Raw genomic sequence first — 26,673 nt, forward strand, 5'->3', positions numbered from 1 at the left:
TCTGTACCTGTGTTCCAAACAGCTGTGGCTCTATCCTGACAATTTCCTCCACCATGACCCCTAACTCCTCATCAGTGAAACGGGGGTGCCTTTGTGGGGACATGGGTGTTGTGTGGTGTGTGTTGGTGAGAGTGTGTTGAGTAATGTGGTGGGGTGTGTAATGTGGGGTGCGTGAGGGATGCATGGGTGTATGTGGTGTGTGTGTCTAGTTGTCTCTGTGCTGTTTGTGTCAATCTCCCTGCAGTAATTGTTGTTTGTAAAGGGTTGTGGGTACTGTGGATAGGTGTTTTATGGTGCTGTGGGTGGGTGGGTGTGGTGGGTATATGAAGGTCAGGTGTGTGTTTTTCGTATTGGCCAATGTAGTGTTGTTATGTATGTGGGTGTCTATTCTGAGTGCGGCAGTGTGTACGGCCTATGGTTTACCACCGTTGAATGTCCGCCATGGTGATTTGTGGGTCATAATGTGGTGGGCGTTGTTCTGTTGGCCTAACGGTGTGGGTTTTGGGACCGCCACTTTATCACTGACCTTTGGGCTGGCAGATTTGTGTATGTGGCAGTATTCTGTCAGACTCGTGTGTTTGTGTTATAATATGGTGAACGGATATTCACCACTGCGGCAGTATGTTGGTGGCCATCACTGCGGGGGTAAGCGAGATTTACCCCCAATGTCATAAAGAGGGCCATTGTCTTTTATGGGTAGCCTAAGCATCTAGGTTGGGCTGGACTGCTGGAGAGAAGAGTTGGAGTGCTGGGAATTGAGAAAAGCAGCAAAATGAGGTAAATATTGTAATATTACTAGGGAGAGCGAATTCAAGAAAAAGGTACAGAGAAGGGACTTAGGACCAATAAACAAAGAAGGAAGAATTGATAAGGAATGGACGAAGGGGAAAAATAATAACGAAACTCTTCAGATGAGTTTTATACAGAGCAAAAAAAGTAAACACTCGTAACCACTGATTTTTAAATATTTTAAAATCATTGGAAAACTACGAACACACTAGAAACAAGAAATCCTACGTATGTAGCCTGTTACACTACGCTTTTACCGTTTACAAGCACAGCAAATGACATATTACTATTGCTTAATTTAATAGTATTTACTTTACCTCCATCCGAAGTATGTATATCCGAGATAGATGATTTTGCTGAGATTCAAACGGGAGACCGGCAGATGGCAAGAGATAAAAGAAGTGAATTTTTACTAATGAGCCATCCATCTCACTGTCAGATATACAATTCTTTGTAAATCATCTAACACTAGGCAAACACTGCAAGGTTCCTCTGTAAGGATCCTCATCGCTTCACTTAATTTCCTAAAATAATTTAATTCATTTTGCTAATTATGTACACTTCCATCATGTCCCAGGCCCTTTCATTATCTCTTCCATCCCTGCCAAGGGTAGGGCCGCTGCTAGAGAGAGAAATATCATTGTAGTGTCAAAGACAGGACGTTTCATTTTCATGCATACATTAAAGATAGAGTTAGATAAAGCCTTCCTGCTTAATGTTTTTTTCATATGTACTTAAGCATATCACCTACAAAGCTACAGGAAGGCAGACTGATGATTTAGATTCAAGATATTTCTTGCTTTGCAGAAGGGGTGATCAGGAGTAATTAGCATCGAGGACGCAGAGGATTCTTGACCTGTGAACACTAGAAGTGGCAGCTGATCACAGTTTCATTTTACAGCTGCAAATGTGGTGACGAAAATGGCAGAGTAAAATGGGCTATGTGGCAATCACATGACTTCCGATGTCTGGTGCACAGCTGCTAATAATTGTAAAAGAATAACCAAAGCCCAGGGGAGTTGTAAGATTGGGGGGGTGAACTACAGATTTCCCAATAACGTGAAAATAAATTATAGGACAAGCAGGGCGCACAAGAGGAGTTTAAGGGTCAGGCATGCGGATTGGTAGGGGTACTAAGTGAAAGAAACACACAATTTTGTAAAATAACCAACATTTTGAGGTCTTTCAAAACAAAAGTGAGAGAGAGTGTTTGTGTTTTGTCAGTTTGTGTATGCAAAAATCCCAGGTGAAATACGACAGACACCTCACCATACCCGAATGAAAACACCTGTACCCAACTGTTCATTCGATGGTTTAACATCCCATACACCCCCCTGAAGCTACGCCCCGCTATATATGAATTTGTTTGCAAGGAAACTGGAACCCAGCTCATCAAGACCAGAGAAACAGAAGCAGTGTGCCAAGACTCACTCCCTACCCTTCAACAGAAATAGCCCACGGGAGGAGGGCTATTCAAGAAACATCTGTCTGCAAACAGAGGGGAGCAAAGTAGCCCTTCTGCCTCTCAAGCAGACTTGCTCCTTGTGCCAATGTTTGGATGTTACTGTCTAGTGTGATGTGAGCAGAAGCTGTCACCACTCTGAGTGATGAGAGCAGGAGTGTCACCACCCTCACCCCACCCCAGCAGCAACTGCTGCAAATCCTTTCACAGGGAAGGGATAATAAACTGTGTTTATCATTTCTTCAGTGTGAAAGGGGCGGGGCATTGGGGGTGACGAGCAGAGGGGAGTGCACTGTGCACTCCCCTCAGAGCATATGTGTGTTTGGTCGGCCGTGTCGTGCCGTAGCCTAATACTGCCTAGTGGGTGAGGGTAAGCCAATCACAGATCTATCAACATCTCAAGGACAATGGTTGATTTATCCAAAAAGACATAAATATTGAAAAAACAGGCCCATGCAGGAGTCATTTTTTCATTTTTATATCTATATGTAGGACAAAACCATACGTTCCATCAGCAAGCTACCTATCCCCTGCACACACTGTACTCTCCAGGAACTGAGCTATTCCAGTGGTCGCATCGTTGTAGCGTTGAATAAGTTATTACTTTCTTGTCATTAACAGTGCTTAATGACCTAAACAAAGCAAATAGAGCGCAATCCCAAATTTCTGTTTCAATGCACTAAGCTCATTTTAGGTTTTTTGAATACTGCATGTCAAATATTAATAAGGCAATTTTTTCATGTAAGAACTCATCTAATCACTTTGTTAAACATTTTACAATCAGACTCACATTGATTTGGAGGGTATTACACATTAATAATTTCTGTGTCTAGAGTGTGACTTTGAATGCACCTCTTTGTGCTATATTTACATTTCAGCTTCCCAGTTCTGTTTTCTGTGTCTGAGAGCCTCATGTTCAAACGTACCTTTGTCTGATAAGAAAGTATTGGATCACAAACGCTAATCTACTATATAGCTACATTCTTTAAATTATAAATTTGTTTGATGTGTATGTGTGTGTGTATATCTCTGCCTGTGTTATGCGTGTGTGTGGTTGTGTGTGTGTGTGTCTGTGTGTGTGTGTATATGCCATAGACAATGGGTAAGGACCTCTGCGTAAAATGTATATGCACAATCTGATGGAATAATAACACGTCTCAACAGTGCAATCAAGTTTTGGTATCAGAACTATTAGCAAAACATAAAGTCATACAAAAATGACTGTAGTTGTTCCTATCAGGATTTGTTTTACTTTCTTATTGCAAATTCATTTCTTTGTCCTCAGAAAATGCAGCCAACAACAGCCATTAAATGGTTTGCCCCTTTTGGCTCTCAGGCAGGGGCTTTTTCAAAGCTTACTGGGCTACAATGGACCTAGACTCACAATTGTGTTTATGTCAAATGTCTCTAATAGTGAGTGATTGTGAGTGGTCCCTGTAGTAAGGTTGAACTTGAAGAGTACAGTCTGGAAAATGGCACAATAGTGAAATTTCATAGAATAAGGTCCTAATGGCTTCTTGAAAATGTGAAGAGATCACTTCTGCTCATGTCAGGATGATAATGTCTGAAACAGGCAGAATCTGGGTCAGATTATCATGTTAAGGTAGTCCGTAGTCTAAATGAAACTGAATCAAACCACAAGTCCTAGAAACTAAGGAGGAGGGAGTGGTTGGTTGGTGGGTCTCTCAGATAGACTTCCTAAATACACTTTGTAAACACAAAGCATGAAATACCTTTAGCAGGGAAAAAAATGATGGTTGCATTGAAGACAAAGAGGGGCATGTCAAATAGACATTCCTGTTTCAAGGGCATGAGACCCTCACCCACTGCAGAGCCTGCTTCAACATCAGGCCTTCTCACCAGAGTGTAAAATGTTCTTATAGTTAGCACTTCATTCCTATGAGATCTTTTCTCATAGGAATGAAGTGCTAACCTGTATCTGCATTTTTTGTAGAAATTGAGGTGGAAGGAATCCTAAAACAACTCCAAAATGACATCATGGTGGACTCTCATGTATTTATTATTGTCTTCCCAGTTGAATGTCTTGCATGATTTAGAATGGAACCTTTCCGGCTCACAGCAGAGTCAGTAGCACTGTGCCGTAATTGTTGGAATGGAATGGAACGAAAGCTTGTGTTAGAATGTTGGAGTTCACAGGTACACACAGAGAAATAAAGACATATGATTAACAGCTCAGTGTGTGGCCTAGTTATTTAGAGGGTAGCAGGCTGGGGAAGAAGCTACAACTGTCAATAAGATAGGGGATAAGTAACCTGAAGAAGAAAGTGCCGACTTGGAGAGTTTGCAGTGGTCCAAGCAAACTGCTCAGGATTGCCATGTGTGCCTTTGTCGAAGTACAGAGTTGATGATTGGCAAATGTGGAGTCAAACCACAACTCCAGCTGGTATTAATAGAAAGAGAGCTTCACTAAGAAGCCTTTGCATCGCTGGTCAAGAAACTACAGCCAAGATCCTACTAAAAGATACAGCACTGCCATGTAAAATAAAACAATACAGTGTACAGAGCTTTAACGCTGAAGGTAGACTCACCCAGGTTTACAAAGCGCAGTTCAAGACAATTATCAGATACCAAATAGCACAAAGATCAACCAGGTTTAAAAAAATGGAAAATAAAGTTTAAAAAGAATGAAATAGATGATTTACTGAGCCCAAAAAATAGAGTCGTCATATCACAGTTGACGGTGGCCCCAAAAGAAGTGCCTGGGGTTATGCTAATGGAGGGATTCATATTTACAACAGCCACAAACTTGGCAGAAGGCCATTCTGCCAATGGAACCCATCAAGGAAGAGCAGAGGCCAGGACATCGCAAGCCCAGGGCCGTGGCATAACTGGAACTGATCCTGGTTTCCATTCAAAGAGGCAACAGAGAGCTCAAATCCTGATGTCAGTAAGTTTCACATTGGTCTATAATGCTGCCACCTTCCAGAAACTACCACCACCTTTCAATACAGCCCAAAAGCAAAATATTGGCAATTAATGAACTGCATGGATAGAGGCATTCAAAGATTTCATTGATGCACTTGAACAGACTGATAAAAGGAAGATATAAAGTATCTCAAAAATCTTGCTGTGATGGTGTGAAGGAAGTACAGAGAACTGACGAAGAAGTCACATACTGTCACATTAAGAATGCTTTGAATCTCAAGTTCAATTCAGTACCAGATGTTGATTTTTAACAATGCATTTTCAGTCATGAATGTCAAAGAGTTGGTGAAACAATCGATGAATCCATCAAGAGGCTCAACATACTCATGAGACACTATAAATTCAATTAATTTAACAATGAAGAAGCCATGCGACTTAGAGGATATTGATCAATGCTTGTCCGATTCATTCAGACGATGAATGCTGAGAGAAACTCTTAATCTGGAGTGAGTGTTGATGGCTGCCAGAGCTGATGAATGTGCTGAGAGACAAGCTGCTGACAGGGAGGCCGGCAGGGCCCAGAACAAATCAGTCATGAGTGTGAAAAGTAATTCAAAGCAAAAGACTGAAGGACACAAAGTGATGTCTATCCGCATAAAGAAGGTGTATTTCAGATGTGGATTTGCATCTCCACACAATGGAAAGTGTCCCGCCATTGGACAGATATGCAAAGGTGATGGTAAAGAGAACCATTTTGTTATTATGTATAAAGCGAAGGAAAAAGTAAGTGCGAAGACAAAATGGCACCAAGATGTTCCAGAAGCAACGTTTGACGCACGCCCACAAGGCCAAGCAGTGACATCAGTTGAAGCAAATAGATAATAAACAAAGTCGATTGCCAACTAAATCACTGTCAGACAGTTCTTCAGCCTCAATAATAAGTGAAAGTGAAGAAAGTGATTGTGCGATACTGATGGTTATCTCCGATGAACGTGCACATGTTGGACTGGTTGCATGTGCAGAAAAAAGTCAAAGAAACGTCAGTATGTCAACACAACATAATCTTACAACAATGTCCAAAGAGTACTTTGAAAATAAATGGATGATCAGTACCTTTCATTATTGACAGCGATGCATCAATAAATGTAAGGTCTGAAGTGAAGTGCAATGAACTGTCTCAGGTACTGCGGCTTATGATGTCAAAGACCAAAGTGTGTACTTGGGCTGCATTGACACCCATGAAGAGTAAAAGGTTCATTTGTAGTGACAGCACCAATACATATTCTTCAAGGTACAGCAGCAAGTGCCTGTTTGCACAGTTTCAACACGGCTGCTGACATGGGACTGATTTCTGTGAATTACAACATGAATGCACATCACAAAATAGTAAATCAGTTTGTTTCATTTTTTCATAGTTTAGGAAAGTTAAAGAGTATGAAAGTAAGGCTGCATATTAATGAGAATATCCATCCTGTTGCTTAGAGATATAGGTCAGTTGCTTTCCATTTGCAAAAAGCTTTTGAAAAAGAACTTGTATTGTCACTTAAGCATGATATTATCGAACGTTCCAGTGGTCCAGCACCATGGGTTTGTACCATAGTAGTAGCGGCCAAAAAGGACCGTGAAGGAGCTGTGCATATATGCGTCGAAATGCGCCAGGCAAAGAAAGCAATTAAACGACATCCAGATCCACACATTGCTGACATGATAATGCAATTGAGTGGTGTCAAAGTCTTTTCTCATCTTGATTTGAATAATATTATTATCAGTTGTACCTTGAAGAAAGTTGTAGGTATATTACAACCTTTTCCACACATGTTGATTTTTTTAGATATAAGAAACTTAGGGCCTCATTATGATGTGGCGGTCCAAGCCAGCAGCCTCCCCACTACTGTATTATGATATTTCTGCAGGGCCGGCTGGCGCAAAGACTGCGACGGCATTGGCTCCCAGAGAGAGCCAAGGCAAATGCCGCCAAACACAGCACACTCTGGATGCACAGTCTGCTGTGGTAGACAGTGTGCATTCTGAGGGTGCATGACATGGTTGTGGGCAGTGCAGGGGCCTCCTGTGGCCCCAAGTCTGCCTTTCATGGCAGCATTTTCATGGCTGTGACATAGCCATGAACATGCTGGCAGAAAGGAAAGTCGTGATCAGCACAACGATGCTGCCATGTGCACCGCCGTGCTTGATCACGGCTTTCTGCACCGCAGAATCTATGATCCTGGCGATGTCAGTGGTGTTGTGGTGGTTCAACTGTCAGCATCATAATCTAGTGAGTGGACCACCATGGATACAGCGCTCGTACCGACACCGCAAGTGCGGCGGCCCAACGGACTGCCATACTCGTAATCAGGCTCTTAGTTTTGGTGTGTCATTGGTTGCAGAACTTTTCCATGACATCATACAACCTGTTGTGAATGCATTGAATTATAGCAATGACGTATTAGTTTTTGGAGCTAGAGAAAAGGAGCACAATCGAGCTCTCACACAAGTAGTTCAACAAGTGTGAGTTCAATAAAACAAAACTGAAATTATTTGGCCATATCTTTTCCGATGGAGGCATGATGCCTGAGCCCTCAAAAGTACAAGCGTTGACAAATACTATGCCCCCCCAAAAAAAATGTTTCAATGCTACGTTCTTTTCGTGGCATGGACAGTTATTGTTTTAGATACATAAAATACTTTGCCACTGTTAGTGTTCCATTATGAGAGTTAACAAAACAAATGGCTCCTTTCAATGGTCACAAGAATGTGAGAAAAGTTTCTAGAGAATCAAACATGCAAGTGAAAATGCTACGGAAATGGCATACGTCAGTTCAAAGCTTCATACAGAGGTTATGGTCAATGACAGCCCTGTCGGGTTAGGTGCTATCCTTGCTCAGCATAGTGGACACCCAGATGCTAGATGACATATTGTGGCCTATGCTAGTAGAAGTTGTCTCAAACAAAACATGCTTACTCACAGCCCGAGAAACAAAGATCGGCTGTGATATGGGCTTGTGAGCATTTCCTTGTGTTCCTGTACAGAAAGCCATTTACACTGGTGACTGACCATCAAGCGTTGCTGACCATTTTTGGCAATCCAAAAGCCAAGATAAGATAGCTCCTCGAATTGAATGATGGGTACTATGATTGTATGAGTATGATTATACAATTGTGCATCAACCAGGAAAGGATCAAAATCTTGCAGACTACTTTTTGAAAGTGCCTATACAAGTCACAATACTCCATCCAAGATGGCTGAGACCTACATCAATTTCAGTGTCAGGTCAAGTAAACCAACTGCTGTTTTATTAGCCCAGATTGTCATTGCTAAGTTAAAAGACATAGGGGGTCATTCAGACCCCGGCGGGCAGCGGGAGCCGCCCGCCTGGAGGGAACCGCCATATGGCCGCTCCGCGGTCGAAAGACCGCGGAGGCCATTCTGGCTTTCCCGCTGGGCTGGCGGGCGACCGCCAGAAGGCCGCCCACCAGCCCAGCGGGAAACCCCTTCCCAAGAGGAAGCCGGCTCCGAATGGAGCCGGCGGAGTGGGAAGGTGCGACGGGTGCAGTTGCACCCGTCGCGAATTTCAGTGTCTGCTGAGCAGACACTGAAATTCTTTGTGGGGCCCTCTTACAGGGGCCCCTGCAGTGCCCATGCCATTGGCATGGGCACTGCAGGGGCCCCCAGGGGCCACATGACACCCCATACCGCCATCCTGTTCCTGGCGGGCGAACCGCCAGGAACAGGATGGCGGTATGGGGTGTCGGAATCCCCATGGCGGCGCAGCAAGCTGCGCCGCCATGGAGGATTCCTGAGGGCATCGGAAAACCAGTGGGAGACCGCCGGTTTTCCTGTTCTGTCAGAATGCCCTGCGGGGCACCGCCAGCCTGTTGGCGGTGCTCCCGCATCCCCCGCCGGGGTCGGAATGACCCCCATAATTACATATTGGTCAGGGGACAAACACATTCAGCCAATCAGAAATGATTCTGTTTATCAAAAATGCAAAAAATGCAAATATGAAGTGTCCATAACTCAGGAAGGAGTCATATTGTGAGGATCAAGGATCCTGATTCTGGTGAGTCTGTGAAACAAAAAGATTGAAGTGGCTCATGAAGGACATCGAGGTATTGTTGCCACGAAGAGAGAGCTCTCTGAGACCAAGTTTGGTTTCCATACTTAGAGGAAAGAGTTGAAAAGGATCTCATGTCCTGTCATAGAAACTTTTCAAACACTCACCCCAGTCACAGATCTGGGTTTAATCCATTGTTATTTTGCTTAACATGTCACCCCAGTTCAGACCCAGCTATATACAAGTCAGTCTTAACCCTGCTCTCAATGGGAGCAGTCCAGCCCGAACTGCCAAGCCAGGTCCTCCCTAGACAGGATTCAAGCATCCTGAGACAGGTTTCTGGGAATCACCCTTCATCAGCCAGGCTAGCTTGAATCCAGTGGTGCAGCAAGCAAGGGACCCATGTCTGGGCATACCCTAACCACTTAGGGGTAGATTTATACTTTTTGCCGCAAACCTGCGTTAGCGCAGGTTTGCGGCAAAAAGTATTGTACCGGCTATCGCCATTCCTAGACACCGGCCGGGCGCCATATTCAAGGAATGGCGCTAGCCGCCGCTAAGGCCCTGTTAGCGTCCTTTGAAAGGACAATAACAGGGCATGGGAGGCGAATGGGGAACCGGGGCTTGTGCGCGAAATTATGGCGCTACACTGTTTAGAGGCAAATAAATTGCCTCTAAGCAATGTAGTGCCATTTTCTGGTGCACAAGCCCCATGGACATGGCTCCTGTCTTAGTAAAGACAGGAGCCATGCCCACTAGCCCAATGGCCATGCCCAGTGGACAAATGTCCCCTGGGCATGGCCATTGGGGCAGCGTTGTGCAGGGGGTCCCAAGTCAGGGCCCCCGAGCGACGTTGGACAGAAAAAGAAAATACCTACCCGGACTTACCTTTGGATGGGTCCCCCATCTGTGGGAGACTTCCTGGTGTGGGTAGGGGTGGGTGGGAGTGTCCCTGGGGACAGGAAGGGCACCTGTGGGCAATTTCCGTGGTCTCCGACCATGGAAATCTGCCTCCAGGTCCCCTTGCGCTGCCCATACCAGGCATTAAATAATGGCGCTTAGCAGGCTTAGCGACATTATTTAAGGCCCTCCTCTTCCCATGCATGATTTTTGCATGGGAGGATAAATAAGGCGCTTGGGCCTTTGAGGCATTTTTTGCCCGGGAACCCCTACCTTGCATCTCTTTGAATCAAGGTAGTTTTCCGCAGGCAAAACATTTTGTTTACTCCAATATTTTGGCGCTAGACATGTCTTGTGCCAAAATATAAATATGGAGTTAAGTTTGCTTCGGTTTTGCGTAAAAAAAATGATGCAAATCCAGTGCAAACAGAGTAGAAAGATGGGCCTAAGAGCGCACAAAGCAAAATCACAAAATAAAATGATGGATGGAGTGTTGAAACTTTTCAAACACTCACCCCCAGTCACAGATCTGGGTTTACTCCATCGTTATTTTGCTTGCCACGTCACCTCAGTTCAGACCCAACTGTATGCAAATCAATCTTGACCCTGCTCCCAATGGGAGTAGTCCAGCCTAAACTGCCAAGCCAGGTCCTCCCTGGACAGGATTCAAGCAGTCTGGGATCGGTTTCAGGGTATCACCCTTCATCAGCCAGGCTAGCTTGAATACATTGGCGCAGAAAGCAGAGGACCCACGTCTGGGCATACCCTAGCCACTTAGGGCGCACAAGACAATATCACAAAATAAAATGATGGATAGAGTGTTGAAACTTTTCAAACACTCACCCCCAGTCACAGATCTGGGTTTAATCCATCATTATTTTGCTTGCCACATCACCCCAGTTCGGACCCAGCTCTATGCAAATCAGTCTTGACCCTGCTCCCAACTGGAGCAGTCCAGCCCGAACTGCCAAGCCAGGTCCTCCCTGGACAGAATTCAAGCATCCTGAGACCGGTTTCAGGGAATCACCCTCCATCAGCCAGGCTATCTTGAATCCACTGGCGCAGCAAGCAAGGGACCCACATCTGGGCATACCCTAGCCACTTACAGCACACAAGGCAATAACACAAAATAAAATGATGGATGGAGTGTTTAGATTTTTTTTAACACTCACCCGGAGCCACAGATCTGGGTTTAATCCATTGTTATTTTACTTGCCACGTCACCCCAGTTCGGACCCAGCTATATGGAAATCAGTCTTGACTCTACTCCCCATGGGAGCAGTTCAGCATCCTCCCTGGACAGGATTCAAGCATCCTGCGACCAGTTTCAGAATATCACCCTTCATCAGCCAGGCTAGCTTAAATCCAGTGACGCAGCATGCAAGGGACCCACGCCTGGGCATACCCCAGCCACTTAGGATGCACCAGGCAATATTACAAAATGAAATGATGGACAGAGTGTTGAAACTTTTCAAACACTCACCCCCAGTCACAGATCTAGGTTTAATCCATCGTTATTTTGCTTGCCACGTCACCCCAGTTCGGACCCAGCTATATGCAAACCATTCTTGACCCTGCTCCCAGTGGGAGCAGTCCATCCCGAACTGCCATGCCAGGTTCTCCCTGAACAGGATTCAAGCATCCTGGGACCAGTTTCAGGGTATCGCCCTTCATCAGCCAGGCTAGCTTGAATCCAGTGGCGCAGCAAGCAGTACAGCGTGCAACTCTTGAGAAACTCAATTTGAAGACAGTATTGAATTGTACTCTACGGGCTTATTGTTCGACACTCCACTCAACCACAGGTGAAAGTCCTGTGCCTTTGATGTTCAGGAGAGCTGTGACAACCAAGTTATCTCATGTGAAAGAGATAAAAGTGAAAGCATGATTCGCACAAGGGACTTGGTTAACAATCAGACAAGGAAAGAATATGCCAACAAGAGGCAACATGCTAAAAACCTCTCATTCAGAAAAGGAGATTTGATGATCAAGTGACAAATAAACAAAAGAAAATCTGATGCTCTGTACTATGCTGAACATTTCCAAGTAGTGTCTATCAAAGGACACATAGTGACTGCCCAGAGCCCTGGGAAGTCTATTACGAGAGACTCTTTTCATTTCAGGCCTGTGTTTCATTGGTCTTCAAGTCAAGATGGTGAAAACAAGACTGATTCTGAAAACTCAGTGTCTTACTGATTCCTTATCATCTTTAATAGTCTTTGACCCTGAAGATAACATTCTACAGCTTCCAGTAACTAGATCGGGTCATATGATGAAAGCGCCAAGAAGATTGACTAAAGAGATATAAGTTTCTATATAGATGTGAATGACTAATGATTTTTTTTAAATTTCAATTTCACATTTTACAGAGGGGGAGATGTAGCTAGTAGGCATCGCATATACAAGAGCTTTTGGTTTCGCAATATGTTTTTGCTATGTTGTACACTAGTGTGGCTGCTGTTCAGCATGGCTAACAGTTAGTGGTGTGGAGTGTCGTGGAGTGGGGGGTAGAGTGTCACAGAGTTGATTTGTTGGAGTAGAGTGTCATAAAGTGGAGTAGGGGGACTAGAGTGTTGTCATAGAGTTGAGTAGAGGGAAGTAGAGGTCAGTGGTTTAGTGGCAGAGTGTGTCATAGAGAGCAGTGTTGTGGAGTGGAATAGGGTGGCGTGGATTGAAGTGGACTGAGGTAGTGCGGTGTATTACATTGGAGTAGAGTGGGGTAGATTGGATTAGGGTAGAGTGGTGTGGATTGAGAGGAGTGTAGATTGGATTGGGTGGACTAGGTGGGGTGGATTGGAATGGAGTGGAGTGGGGCAGATTAGATTAACTGAGTGTGATGGATTGGACTGGAGTGGGATGGATTGTATGGGAGTGGGTTGGATTTGATTGTAGTGGAGTGGGGTGGAGTGGGGGGGCTCGGTAGATTGGACTGGATTGGGGTGGACTGAAATGGGTGGAGGGGGTAAAGTCGGGTGGATTGGAGTAGATTGAATTAGAGTGGAGTGGGTTGGAGTGGAGTGGGGTGTATTGGATTGGGGTAGGATGGATTGGATTGAGGTGGGATGGATTTGATTAGATTTGGGTGGCCGGATTGGATTGGGTGGGGTGAATTGCAATGAAGTGTGGTCGATTGGAGTGGGGTGAATTGGATTAAATGGATGGATTTGATAGAGTAGGAGTGTGGTGAATTGGATTAAGTGGATTGATTAGATGGGGTGGGTTGGACAGGAGTAGCATGGAGTGGACTGGAGTGGGGCAGAATCGAGTGGGTTGAAATGTAGTGGGGTGGAATGTAGTGGGGTGGACAGGAGTGGAGTGAATTGGACTGCAGTGGTGTGGATTGAATTGGAGGGAGATGGACTAGTGAGGTGGAGTGGATTGGGGTGGGATGGGTGGAGTGGGGTGGACTGAACTGGAGTGGGTTGGACTGGATTGGAGTAGGGTGGTCTGGATTGGAGTGGGGTGGATTGGAGTGGAGTGGATTGGATTGGAGTGGGGTGGACTGGACTGAAGTGAAGTGCAGTGGCGTGGATTGGAGTGGGGTGGGGCGGAGTGGATGAATTGGACTGGTGTGGGGTGGACTGAATTAGAGTAAGGTGGATTTGATTGTATTGACGTGGATTGGATTGGAGTGGGGTAGGGTGGATTGGATTTGAATGGGGTGTTTATCTTGAGTGGGGTCGAGTGGGATGGATTGGAGTAGGGTGGATTTCATTGGAGTGGATTTGCTTTGGGTAGAATTGGATTGGATTGGAGTGGACTGGACTGGAGAGTGGTGAATGGGACTGGAGGGATTTAGGGTGGGTTGGATTGGAGTGGGTGGGACTGGGTTGATGTGGAGTTTATTGGAGTGGAGTGAGGTGGATTGGTTTGGAGTGGGGTGGATTGGAGTGGTGTGGAGTGGATTGGGGTAAATGGATTAGATTGGTGTGGGGTTGATGGGATTGGAGTTGAGTTGAGTGGATTGGATTAGAGTGGGGTGGATTAACGTGGTTTAGGGTGGGGTGAATTGGATTGGAGTGTGGTGGATTAAGGTGGACTGGAATGGAGTGGAGTAGGGTGGATTAAGGTTGACTGGATTGGCATGGGATAGATTGGAGTGGATTGGGCGGGTGGATTGGATTGAAGTGGGTTGGTCTGGGTTTTGGTGGATTAGATTTGAGTGGATTCAACTGGGTTGTATTGGAATTAGTTGGACTGGATTGGAGTGGGCTGGTTTGGATTGGAATGGCCTGTTGGACTGTAATGTAGTGGGGTAGGCTGGATTGGAATGGGGTGGATTGGATTTGAGTGGGTGGGTTGGATTGGAGTGAGATGGATTGGGCTGGAGTGGGTTGGGTGAATTGGAGTGGAGTGGGTTGGAGTGGACTAGAGTGGGTTGGATTGGACTGGAATGGGGTGGACTGGAATGTGGTGGATTGGATTGGCTTGGATTGGATTGGAGTGGGGTGGATTGTGGTGGATTGGAGTGCAATGGATTCGGGTGAGGTGAATTGGATTGAAGTGGATTATTTGTGGTGGATTCAAGTGGAGTGAATTGGATTGGAGTGGGGTCAATTGGAATGAGGTGGGGTAGATTGGATTGGGGTGTTGTGAATTAGAGTGGGGCAGACTGTTTTGGAATTGAGTAGAGGCATATTGGAGTACAGCAGATTGGAGTAAAACAGATTGTTTTGGATTGAACTGGGGCAGAATGGAATGGGCAGATTGTTTTGGATTGGAGAAGATTGTTTTGGATGGGAGTGGGGCAGATTGGTTTGGATTTCAGAGGGGCAGATTGAAGTGGGGTATGTTGTTTTGGATTGGAGTAGGGTAGATTGAAGTGGGGCAGATTATTTTGGATTGGAGTGGGGCAGACTAGAGTGAGCAGATAGTTTTGGATTGAAGTGGGCAGACTGGCTTGGAGTGTGGCTGAATGATGTAGGGTATATTGGAGCGTGGCTGATTGTTTTGGATTGGAATGGAGTGGGGTGGATTGGGGTGGATTGGAGTGGGGTGAATTGGGATGGAATGGGATGGATTAGTTTGGAATGAGGTGGATTTGATTGGAGTAGGGTGGATTGGAGAGGGGCTGACTGTTTTGAACTGAAGTGGGGCGGACTGGAGTGTGGGAGATTGGAGTGTGGCAGAACGTTTAGCATTGGAGTGAGGCAGACAGGAGTGGGCAGGTTGTTTTGGATTGGAGTGGGGAAGATGGGAGTGGGGTGGATTGGAGTGGGGCAGATCATTTAGCCAATGCATGTTTAGATTATCAGCGCTCTCCTCCCTCAGACTGGTTGACTCTTGTTTTTAAGGGGAGAACTACAAAATATTCAAAGAGAAAGAGGTTATGTTGCATATTAGATACGTCTGGATGTCCACGACTTTGCCCTCCAGTGGTATGCCCACAAATTCACCCTGGTCCAAACAGTTACAACTGCTAACAATCTGACTAAAAGTGAATCGTTTGTATTCATAAATGCAATATACGGGTGAAAAAAATGACTGTGATTCTGTGAATCAAAAATTTCTGCCCACAGAATAATTTTTGCGCCCGTGAGATGCATTTATGTGTTCATAAATGTTTGTTGGTAGAGGTCACCTAGGGTTGCAATACTTTAACATAAAATAAACTACTCAGGTCTTAAATGTTAGTCCTCTATACTTGCCAATACCAGGTAATTAGTAATGAGGTGGCATAAAGACTGCCACTTTGCATTCACATACCAGCTTCTTTCCCAAAACCCTTGCGTTCAGCAGTTGTTTAATTCCCTGTTGTTGCTTAGTAAAGCACCAATCAAATGCCAGACATTAGAAATGTTATGTACTGAGAAGTGTTGGGCTTACTTCAAATTACAAATTGTGAAATAAGCATAAAGTGGCACAACTATATTGGAAAATAACATTTTTCTACTATGTTCTAGAAATTCTTAGTCCTAGGACCAGTCAAGTGGCATACAATTTTGTTCTAAGATATATTCATTAAAACTGAGGCACTGTAGTGCATCACATAAACAGTGGTGTCTTTAGAGTATTTGAATTTGTTCCCAGTATTGGCCAGACCACTTACAAAATTCTGCCTGGATTTGATATTCTTTGAGGTAAAAGCTCTGACAGTTATTTGAACGTGTCTGTGGTGAATTGCATAGCGCTTGATATTGCAATATATAGTTTATTTTTCGAAACTGTCACAAAATAGCAGGTTGTACAATTAAGTAACATACTGCCATCAATTTTTGCCATTATCAAATTAAAATACCGCTGGCTTAAAACTGTTTGTTGTCCTGTCAATAAAGCAGACACAGTAGCATACTTCCGCCCAACTATTTACCTATTCTGCCACCTAACTTTATAAGGGCCGATTACAAAAGGGACAGATTTAGATGCAGGGATACCGTGTGGCTGGAAATAATGTTTCTGGATGCTTTACCCACAGCAAAATACAGCTATTACTACTTAATCCAAAGGGAATGGGGATTAACAATGTAGGGTGTGGGGCCTGTGGTGCGGATGGTGAGAAGGGACAGGACAGGCCGTGGGCTGGCAAGAGGGAAGCAAAATATGCCCCCTATGTGCCATAGGAGGACGTCTGTCAGGGGCCAGGCGTGGGTTTCAATTGCAGCCCAATCCTCTTCATTTTACTGGCCAGATTTTACAGTTGGTAAAAATCAGGTTCGGTGTTTCTACACCTGTGGCATTCAGATGCTGGCACACCACCCTCAGATTTGTAGTAGGTCACAGTGTATCCCACCTGGGCACACCACTCCATAGACCAGCCGCACACAGTTTGGGAGCCACTGGCTGTAGTTTTATTGTGTCCGAACTGGAAATAGCTAAGTGGTTCCCAAACTGTGTGCGGCGCCCCTGGCTAGTTTTGATGGTGCACCAGGGAGCTGTGGCTCCCAGTTTGGGAACCACTGCCATAGACTCATAATCAGGCCCCTATAGCTTTGGAATCTTCCACTAAAAATCCTTTATAACTTCTAAGGGAGGTACTCGGGGATTTGCACAGTATGTTAGGAAAAGCAGACTATAATGTTTCTGAATTGTAGAACACCCAACCTAATGTCAAACGTAGTTGCTGATAACTGTTATTTTGTGTTTTGTGCTAGGCAAAGCTGCATAGACAGCCCCATGGATGACGACGAGAAGGACAGAGCAAAGAGGTGAGATGGCAGTGGTGTCCTGAAGTGACTTCTCAGGTGTACCACGAAGAACAAGCAGAGGTTACACCTCATTTCATTATTGAAGAAGTTACACAGGTAGTGACACATCTCTGGAAGCAGTTGACGTTCACATAGTTCACTTACATTTCATCACATTCCACAGGGACTAAAGCCTCATAGATGGTCAAGGGAAGAAACACACCTAGCAAAAGACACTATGGTGGCCTCATTGTCTCCGGCTCTATAAATACCAACTGTGGCTACTTTATCATACTTTTGCTTTTTATGCAGAGCAACGATCCACCTTTATATTGCGTTTATGTAGGTCTAAATCTTACTTTTTTCGGCAGCAAGTTAAGCATGGCAGAGGACTGAAATACACAGCTAATGTGGAGTAATGCATTATAGTTTTATATGAATTTTCTGTGTATTCAGTCCAATTATTTTCCTTGCTCTGTGATGTAAGTGATGCTGTACCCAAGTTATCTTTTTCTTTCATACCTGAAACAATCATCCAACTGCACATCACTTATTCAAAGCACCATTCTCAGGTTAAACACGCAACCTTATTTTAGTAGGTAAAACTTTATTGAATATATTAAGAAAAGAAAACTAATACATCTGGATAATTATATAAATCTAGCAAGTGAATTAGAAAATTATTAAAGAATCACATTCAACAATAAGAAACGTAGAAGTTTATTCCACTGCGACCAATAGCTATAACAAGGTTAAAATGTAACAACGAAGTAACAAGAACGTAATTTTGAAAATATAATAGGAAACTGAGGGATGTAATAAAACAAATCAAAAATCAAACTAGATAAATGATAATTGGGGTGTTAAACAATAAATATCACTGTATCACAATGTCATCCAAATTATTCAAAGTTTGTAAACGATAAAGTCATTGTTTAAAGTTTTAAAACTACCTCTGCCAGATTAATAAAAGACCAATAAGACAACAGTAGCTTGTGATCAATAATACTACAACTGTCTGAGGAGGTTTGCGGTTTTCTGTTGTAATTGACAAAGAAAAATATGTTTTTTTAAAGAAATGTCAAGGGAAGCCAGATTTAGGGAGATATTATTACGACTACTCAATCTATTATTCTGACACACAAGACTTTTCATGGCTTTGTGTGGTATGTTATCAGCCTACAGTTGAAGTTATAATTTGTAGAACATTCACTAATACTATATCAATAAATTTGCCTAGCAAACGATGATGGATGAACCTCTTCAAGAAAAATATTCTCCAATGAGAAGAGTATTTGTAAGCCGCAACTTTCCATAACTTTTTTCAAACCTCTTGCCAAAGCTGGTGAACCTTTGAACAAATAAAACACATGTCCATAATCGCCCCTTTATGAACTGCAAGACCCCTGCTTCAGTATATAATTTACTTATTAGATGGGTTTCTGGTTGGTAGAGGCATGCTTCCTGTCAAAGAAGAAACCAAAGTCCTAGTCAGGGTAAGTTAGATACACATAATAAATTAACCTGTGCTCACCCTCTAGTACCTTGGCACCGATCAGGCAGGCTTAACTTAAGAGGCAATGTGTAAATTATTTGTGCAACCCATCAAGCAGTAAAGCAGTGAAAACACCACACAAGAAGGTACTGCACCTGGTTAAAAAAGTATAATTTAATTTAAATGACAAAACAAGACCAAAACAATGAAAATCCAATTGGCAGAAATTGAGAGATGAATTTTTAAAGAATAAACTTAGTTGTCGTGTTTGGAAACATAAAGTGCCAACCAGGACTATCTGGTCACAGTAGACCAGGTCAAATCTGAAAAGTCAGGCTGACTGCAATGGACCAGGGGTCAGACAGAGAGACCGCTCTCGGCCCACTGAAACAGTACCTTGGTTGGGAGTTGCATTGACTTCAATAACAAGGTGCGAGCAGCAAAAGAGGCGATGTGTTGGCATCAATCCTGAAGATGTAGGTGATGCGTCGGCTCCAACCGTGCAGAGTCAGGGATGCGTTGGGAATGGAGGCAATGCATTGTGCTGTCAGCAATGCGGTGCTCTCCCCCTCAGTGCTCGTCAGAGCCCGTGGCCCCGCCCATTTACAAGAAAATGATAATAAACACAGTTTAATATCATTGTCTTGTAATAGATTTACAGCTGCCGCTGCTGGTGGGTGGGGGGGCAACGCTCCTCCACCCTAGCGGAGGAGCTGCTTCCGGTAGCAGGCTCTGTCACTAGGCATGGCCCAGCATTCAGAGCTCGAACTATGGCAAGGCAGACTCGATTACCACCTGGGTGTCATCCACGACTGGAGCCTTATTGCCCGTGTGAGCAGCAGATGTGACTTTATTATTGCCATTGCAGCAGTGCAGAAAATATGACTGCACTGAAGCCACACGCATCACACTTTTCCCACTTGTCATTGCAGGGCTTCACGGAATAAGTCAGAGAAAAAGAGGCGGGACCAGTTTAATATTCTCATAAAAGAGCTCAGCTCAATGCTTCCAGGCAACACTCACAAAATGGACAAAACTACCGTGCTCGAAAAGGTCATTGGCTTCTTGCAAAAACACAACGGTAAGCAAATGTTTTTACCAATATCCTTTTAGGACTATTTACCCAGTGTACATGTATACGTAAAATAAATTCAGAAACAATTTTATTTGACCTAGGAATTTAATGTTTCTCATCTACTGTGATTATATCATCCTGCTATATTTTTCCCACTGAAAACGAATTCATTGCAAATATTTTGTTAAAAATCTTTTTTGCCACATTTGTCACCTGAATGAAACTTATAAAAATATCTGAAAACTGTGCTGTTTTTAAACTGAGGTTTCGTTCACAACAGAAGGACAGAAACCCTGGAACATATGCCCTGGAAGCAGCAAGTAATGATACTCACCTCTCACACTACCGTAGCTAAAGGGGCTGTGCAGTGTGCTCAACAGAAAGGCAGTAGCATTTAAAAAGTACCTGCTGCCTCCATGTTCTGCGACTCCAGCAGCCTCTTGTCTTTTTCAACCCTCCCCAACCAATCCCAACACTTCTCTCTCTCACGCTGTTACATAGCATGAAAGAAGTGCCAGGATTGGCCTGAGCAGGCAGAAATGCCACTCAGGGAGTGAGTGGGACACTGCGCTTGGTTGAGTTCTATGTGTGCATATCAGTTTGGCTAGCCTCGGACAGATGGCCAAACTGATATGGGCACTTAGAAGCGCAAAACCACTCCTCCTCCACTTGTTGACGTGGAGGAAGTTGACCCTGCCCAACCCTACGAAAGTGGAAAAACAAAGGGATAAGAAAATAATTTTATTTTCCCTTTATTTTTCCTGCTTTCAACAGCAGGGCGACGTTCCTCTGCCATAGCGGAGGGGCCGCCCCTGCAGAAAGGTGCCAGAGAAGAAAGTGACTCATCTACATCATTTGCCAGATGAAAATAGCACACTGACATTAGGGACATCCCTTAAAATGATGAATCACTAGTGGTGCCAGCTGAACTTTGAAAGTGAAAGATATCATAAGTACCTGCCACATATTGCACCCAGTGCACAAAAAAAGTAAACCAAACTTCCTCTAGCTGTGTGCAAAAGGGTTCTATGACAGAGAACATTTTGAAAAATACAGGAAAATGTTTCTGTAAAATGTCCACATAAATTGGCTAATCTACATTGGTTCTGAAGAGGCATTAATGGAATATTCCAGTGCTTTCATGGTGTGCTTAGTACGCCTCAGCCACAACATGGCTGATAAGTTCAAGGTTTTAAATAAAATGAACAAAATGCGCAGAATAGTGCATTTTCAAGCACAATTTCCCTAGCAATTGGCTCTAGGTCCTTAGACATTCAGGGCAGTCAAGAAATCTTGGCTTGCGATTTCACATGGCCTGTCATGTATAGCATCTTTCTTCACTTCTACATTCCAGGTCCTTTAATATTTCCAATCTGTCCCTTACAAGCAGATTCTCAGTCTTATGACATTTTCAAAAATCAAAAGTTCAACAATACTCACTAGACCAGACCACATGCAGCAGAGCTACCCACATCTCACAGGTTCAGACAGCAACATTTCTGCAAATTTTACAAAGTCTTTATATGATCAGAAAGCAAATTGGTTAGCTTCTCAATCTTCAGACAACAGTTGGTCTTGAAAGTTCTATAAATTAGTGAAAAATAAGAACCATAGCAAAGCTGCCATCCATTACATAGGAACCAATATTAGGAAATTAGCAATAAGCTCGCAAACTTGTAACTAAATATTACTCAAACATTATTTTCATATATATGTATCCAGCCAGCAGCTGAAGTGACCAGGACACTAGTTTTGAAGATTTTGGGAAGATTTGTGAAACGGCATCAAAGTTATTAGCAAAACAAAAAACGCTCTGTCTATGGAAACTAGGTCCCAACTATAACGACCTACTAGCTCTTGCCAGTAGTTAATATATATATATATATATATATATATATATATATATATATATATATATATATATCATATATCGGGGTGATCCGTCAAGCAGGGGCTGAGAAAAAGGGATCCCCAAGGCCATTAATGGCCCAGGGAGTGGAGTAGCGCAGCCCTCTCCTTTAAAGTAATCGGCTCCAGGGTGGGCTCCTGGGCACTTTTGAGGCTTTGGGAAGTGGACTGTGCAGCTCCCCTCCCCATTTTCCTATATTTTGGCCCCTGGGGTGGACTCCTCCAGGCCTCTAATGGCTTGACGAGTGGGGCCAGCATTCCCCTCTCCATTCATACTGCGTGGCCCCTGGGTTGGGTTCCCTGAGGCCTCTAATGAAGTTAGATTCCTCTTTTATTGCCATTAATTTTCATCAGTATCTCGCCCAACACCACTGACGTGTTTCAACAATCACTCTTTTTCAAAGTGGATGCGGCACAGCTAGATGAGATACTAATCTTTGCATGTGTACTAACACTAGAAGACAGATATACCCTGGAAAGGTATGGACTTTCATAAATACCATGTAACTGATTCAGCAGAGAAGATACTACAATTGGTGTCGATGTGGCTGAAATGCTATTCAGCAAGAACATGGCCTAGGAGTCTTCAATAGTTAGAATCATGATATACATTGTACCACAACTCCCATAATGCCATTTAATGGGGAAACAGTATAAATTAAGAATACATTAAGAAAGGACTCATATATTTTGAAATCATCCACTTTGAAAAAGACTGATTGTTGAAATGCGCCAGTGGTGTTGAGCGAGATACTGATGGTGATTGATGGCAATAAAAGAGGAATCTAACTCCTGGGAATGCAGCTTTACCCTTTGCACCACCAGCAATCAGAGCATGCCACCTGTGACTGCTTTGTGTTTGAGTATATATATATATCTATATATATTTATATTTATATATATTTTATATATATATATAGTTATATAAATATATATATCCACAAACTCACTGGAAAACGCCAACCCTCTTCAGTAAAGACAATGCGCACAGACGTCTGCTTTATTGAAATCCCATAACACAACATCTGTTTGCTGGACTAAGGGATTGCAATAAAGCAGATGCAGACATCCAATCACACGCTGCTGGCGTGCGCATTGTCTTCACTGGAGAGGATTGGTAGTTTCTAGTGAGTTTGTGGATGTACACTGGTAGCCTTGCCAGAACGCGCACCACTACCGAGAGGACTCATGGGGTCATCTGTACATGTACACCTTTCAGGCTTAAATTGGCATATAGATTGTACAAAAGGGAGCAAGGAACCCTAGGTAGTTCCTCAGATTAGATGGAGAGCAGTTTCTTAATATGGAATACTCCAAATCTGACATTCTGATTTGCATCCAGGAGTAAGAATGTAATGCAATAATCAGGTGTAAGGATATCATCAATGTTCAAAGTTACAAGCTTTGACCGTAAAAGATTGCAGTTTTGTTTATCAAATGCAGACGTATAGGCCACAAAGCAGACATACTGTGATCTTCCACAGTGTGTTACCTAGTGTGAGTGCAACTATGTTGTCTATGGTGGCACATCCTGCTCTAAATCATGTTTAATAAGCCGGCAACAAATTATTAGTTGTTATCTAGTCGGTCAAGAGTGATATTAGATATTTATCAATAAGTCTCCCTTCTGCATCTAGAAGGGCTATAAAATGGAAGTTAGCTGAATCTTTCCGACATCCTCTTTTGTGGAGAGTGTAAAATATAGACCCTTGCCTTGAGGCTGGAATCTCCTTAATGGATCCTGCTTCATTATAGCTACTGAAATCCCATTGTGCACAGCCTAGCACTAACACAGGCACCCTTGCACGGTAGTGAAAGGATGCCTGTGTTTTTGTGCAGCAAGGCACATTTTCCTACACATAAACAATTCTTAGAGACATTTTCCTATTTCTGTGTGTGCTACAAAATGCAGCACAGTGGAAAGAGGAAATAACAAGAAGAAGTAAAGATATTTATCCTCGTTGCGCCTCACTTTGGGAGGCGTAACATTTTGATGCATTCCTAGGTTTACAAGTGTTTGTAATTCTGGGAATGTGGCAAAATCTATGAGTGGATGCATGGGAATGCCCATGTATCAGCCATGGAATGGCTCCCAAGTTGAAATGTAACATAACGCAGCACAAGTAGCTGCCTTGCGTTACATTTCTTTAAAAGCCACGCAAGACCACACAAAACAGGCATTGCGTGACTTTGTAAATACTATGGAAGCCTTTGCATTGTCGGTGACGCAAGGACAATGCAAAAAGGTCAATATTATGGGCTCAGGTCCGAAAGACATTTATCCAATGGGAACAGGAGACAAAGATGTGAATGAAATACTCATCCATCAAAAGTATCAAAAGCTCCTCACTGTTCGCACCATTAACTAAATATTATATGGATTGCAACCTTAATTCTGCTTTTGTCTTTTGTTATAAGTATCTTCTCAGACAAAAATCTGTGATAGTCACGAGCTCTGGAAGCCTTCATTTTTGGGAAATGAAGAGTTCACTCATCTGATGCTAGAGGTAAGCATGTTACTCTTATGTTCAAATATTGTCTTGTTGATATCTCTAACTTTCCATGTAATTATTTAATCACTGAAAAAGTCACGTTTCTAGTGTTTGACAATTCTTGCATCAATACGTTAGGATAATTCCTTCAAAGAGAAACATCATTTTAACCAGCAATACTGCTTGACTAATCCAGCATCCAATACAAAATCGAATTCACCTTCTCTCAGACTCTAATTTTGAAAGTCACTGGGCTCCTCAATAGATGAGTTCTGGCATTGTAGCCCAAGCCATTAATGTGTCTTGCATTATGAGTCACAGAAAACCGTAACTACCTGATGCCTACACATAAGCAAATAGGTGAGATTTATTTGTTTTTCCTTCTTAGAAATTTCTGAGGCATATGCCCGGAAAATGTACACATTTTGTAAATTTCCTCAGTACATCTTTTAATCCTAGCAGTAAGCCAGCAGGACCTCGTATTTTGGAAGAGCTAGAGGATTATTGTTAGGGTAAACTTCAAATTTCACATGCTTTATATTCATATTGGAAATAATTTTCCATGTGAAGATTTTTCTTTCCCAGGCCACATTTAAAAGTAGAAATATTCCAAGCCCCTTCTCACAGTTTCAGCACCACTCATGCCAGGATGTTCCATGAGTAAGCGTAGCAAGCACTTGGGGGAAATGCATTGAAAATATATGTGAATATCCACAAAGGTGCAGCCTCAGGAGTGGTCGCTCCCTTTGCTTTGGACACCTCTATGACATTGTTTGTGAACACTGATTTTTCTAACTGTACATGGCACATATGGTTCCAGAAAAATCTGCCCTTACTGCAAATTCCGACGTCTCAGCAAGTACAATTCTACAGACCGTGGCCTTATAGCACACAGTCTAGATTTTATATGTGCATTTCCCACTGTGTGCTGCACAAGTGACACACGTTGCCTACATTTTGTGATTTAAGACCAACAATTTGGGGGGTTATTTAGACTGTGGCAGGTGGCATGCCTGGTCGGGGAAGCTGAGGATTGATATTTACTGTTGAATGTCAGGTGGATCACAATGTTTAAGCTGCTCACTCCACGTTCTCTTTTGATTAGCAGCAACAACCCCCCAGAGCCTGGGTTTGTTTCTGCAAAACAAAAAACAAATGTACTTTCGTACTTGTGCTTGTGCCAGGGTAGCGGGAAACATATCACCAGTATATCAAGTGCTTCAGCTACCTAAGGATGAGTCTGTAGAAGGAAGTAACGAGAAGCTCAGACAGCTGCATTCGTTCACCCAATCTGAATTTCAAAGAATAAGTCACATCTATTCAAGGAAAAAGGACTCGTGAATCAAGCCCCCGTAGGCCACCTGTTCTTCATTCAAAGACCATGCCAAAGCAATCTCTGGCTATCTTTCATCAGATTCCATCCATCATGACCTACACATTTACAAATTATACCCTTTGGGGCAGATTTAAGATAAGTGGTGCTGCTCCCAGTGCAGCGCCACTTTCCTTGCACCCCTTAGCGCCCCACTACCACCACCATGTGTGTGCCGCATTTAAAATACGGCACATCATGGCACAGGGTAGGAGGCAATCGTGTTAGAATTTTTGACGCTATTGATGTACTGTTCAGGGTTAGCACCAAAATGTTGGTGCTAACCCTGAACAGTCCATAGGGGCCCATTGTAAACAATGGCGTGCTCCCTTTTAACACCTACTACGAGTAGGTGTTAAAAATGCCGAAAAAAATGACGCAAAGAAATCTTTAAGATTTCTTTGCGTCATTTTTTCGGCACTCCTAATGAAGGAATGCCCCCCTTGCATACATTATGCCTGGAGGATGCATAATGTGGCGCAAGGGGTTACAAAGTGGTACAATGCATGCATTGCGGCACTTTTTAAATCTGGTGCTGCATTTTTACCATAATATCGCCACATTAGCGTAAAAGAAAATGATGCCAGTGTGGCGATATTATGGAGTAAGGGGTTCCTAAATCTGCCCATTTGTTTTTCAGACTTAACAACCCACAATGACCAGCTGCTCAACCCTTCCCTGTCTTTCTATATTTGGTCTTCTAACAGCAAGTGAATCCTCTGTGATAACAGTGGCAGCAAAGGCAGAGATGCAGTGTTTAATCTGGAAGTATCATGCTCACATCCTACCCCTTACTGTACATTTGTTCATCCACCTGTCAGAATTCAATTGCACAAAATGTGCTCTGTGAATCACCCCCAGTTTTCACTTTTAAGCAATCTCTGTTGTGCAGTGATTACATTTGCACAGTTTGCTAGTGAATCTGGGCTAGTGTGGAAAATAATCTGTTTTGCGTAACACTTTAAACCAGTCTTTTAAGTTTGTAGCATAGTTATTAATAGTTATGCCTTATGCTGTTTGTCTATATCCGTCTTTTCATGAGGGTATTCTTTGCCATTCTCTTCCTACAGTTCTACTCTCCAAGGATATACCCAAGTTATCATCATTCTTCGGGCCTT

At 43.3% G+C, this 26,673-nt stretch overlaps 1 protein-coding gene across 1 annotated transcript in view; it reads left to right on the top strand.

Moving 5' to 3' along the window:
- Window positions 1-26,673, top strand: part of NPAS2 (neuronal PAS domain protein 2) — a 611,171-nt gene that overhangs the window by 226,905 nt on the left and 357,593 nt on the right. The window contains exons 2-4 of the mRNA XM_069204404.1: window positions 17,181-17,234; window positions 19,641-19,789; window positions 24,110-24,198. Coding sequence (XP_069060505.1) covers window positions 17,181-17,234; window positions 19,641-19,789; window positions 24,110-24,198 — 292 coding nt within the window. The remainder of the gene's footprint in view (window positions 1-17,180; window positions 17,235-19,640; window positions 19,790-24,109; window positions 24,199-26,673) is intronic.

Source organism: Pleurodeles waltl, chromosome 8 (genome assembly GCF_031143425.1).
Source record: "Pleurodeles waltl isolate 20211129_DDA chromosome 8, aPleWal1.hap1.20221129, whole genome shotgun sequence".
NCBI lineage: Eukaryota > Metazoa > Chordata > Amphibia > Caudata > Salamandridae > Pleurodeles > Pleurodeles waltl.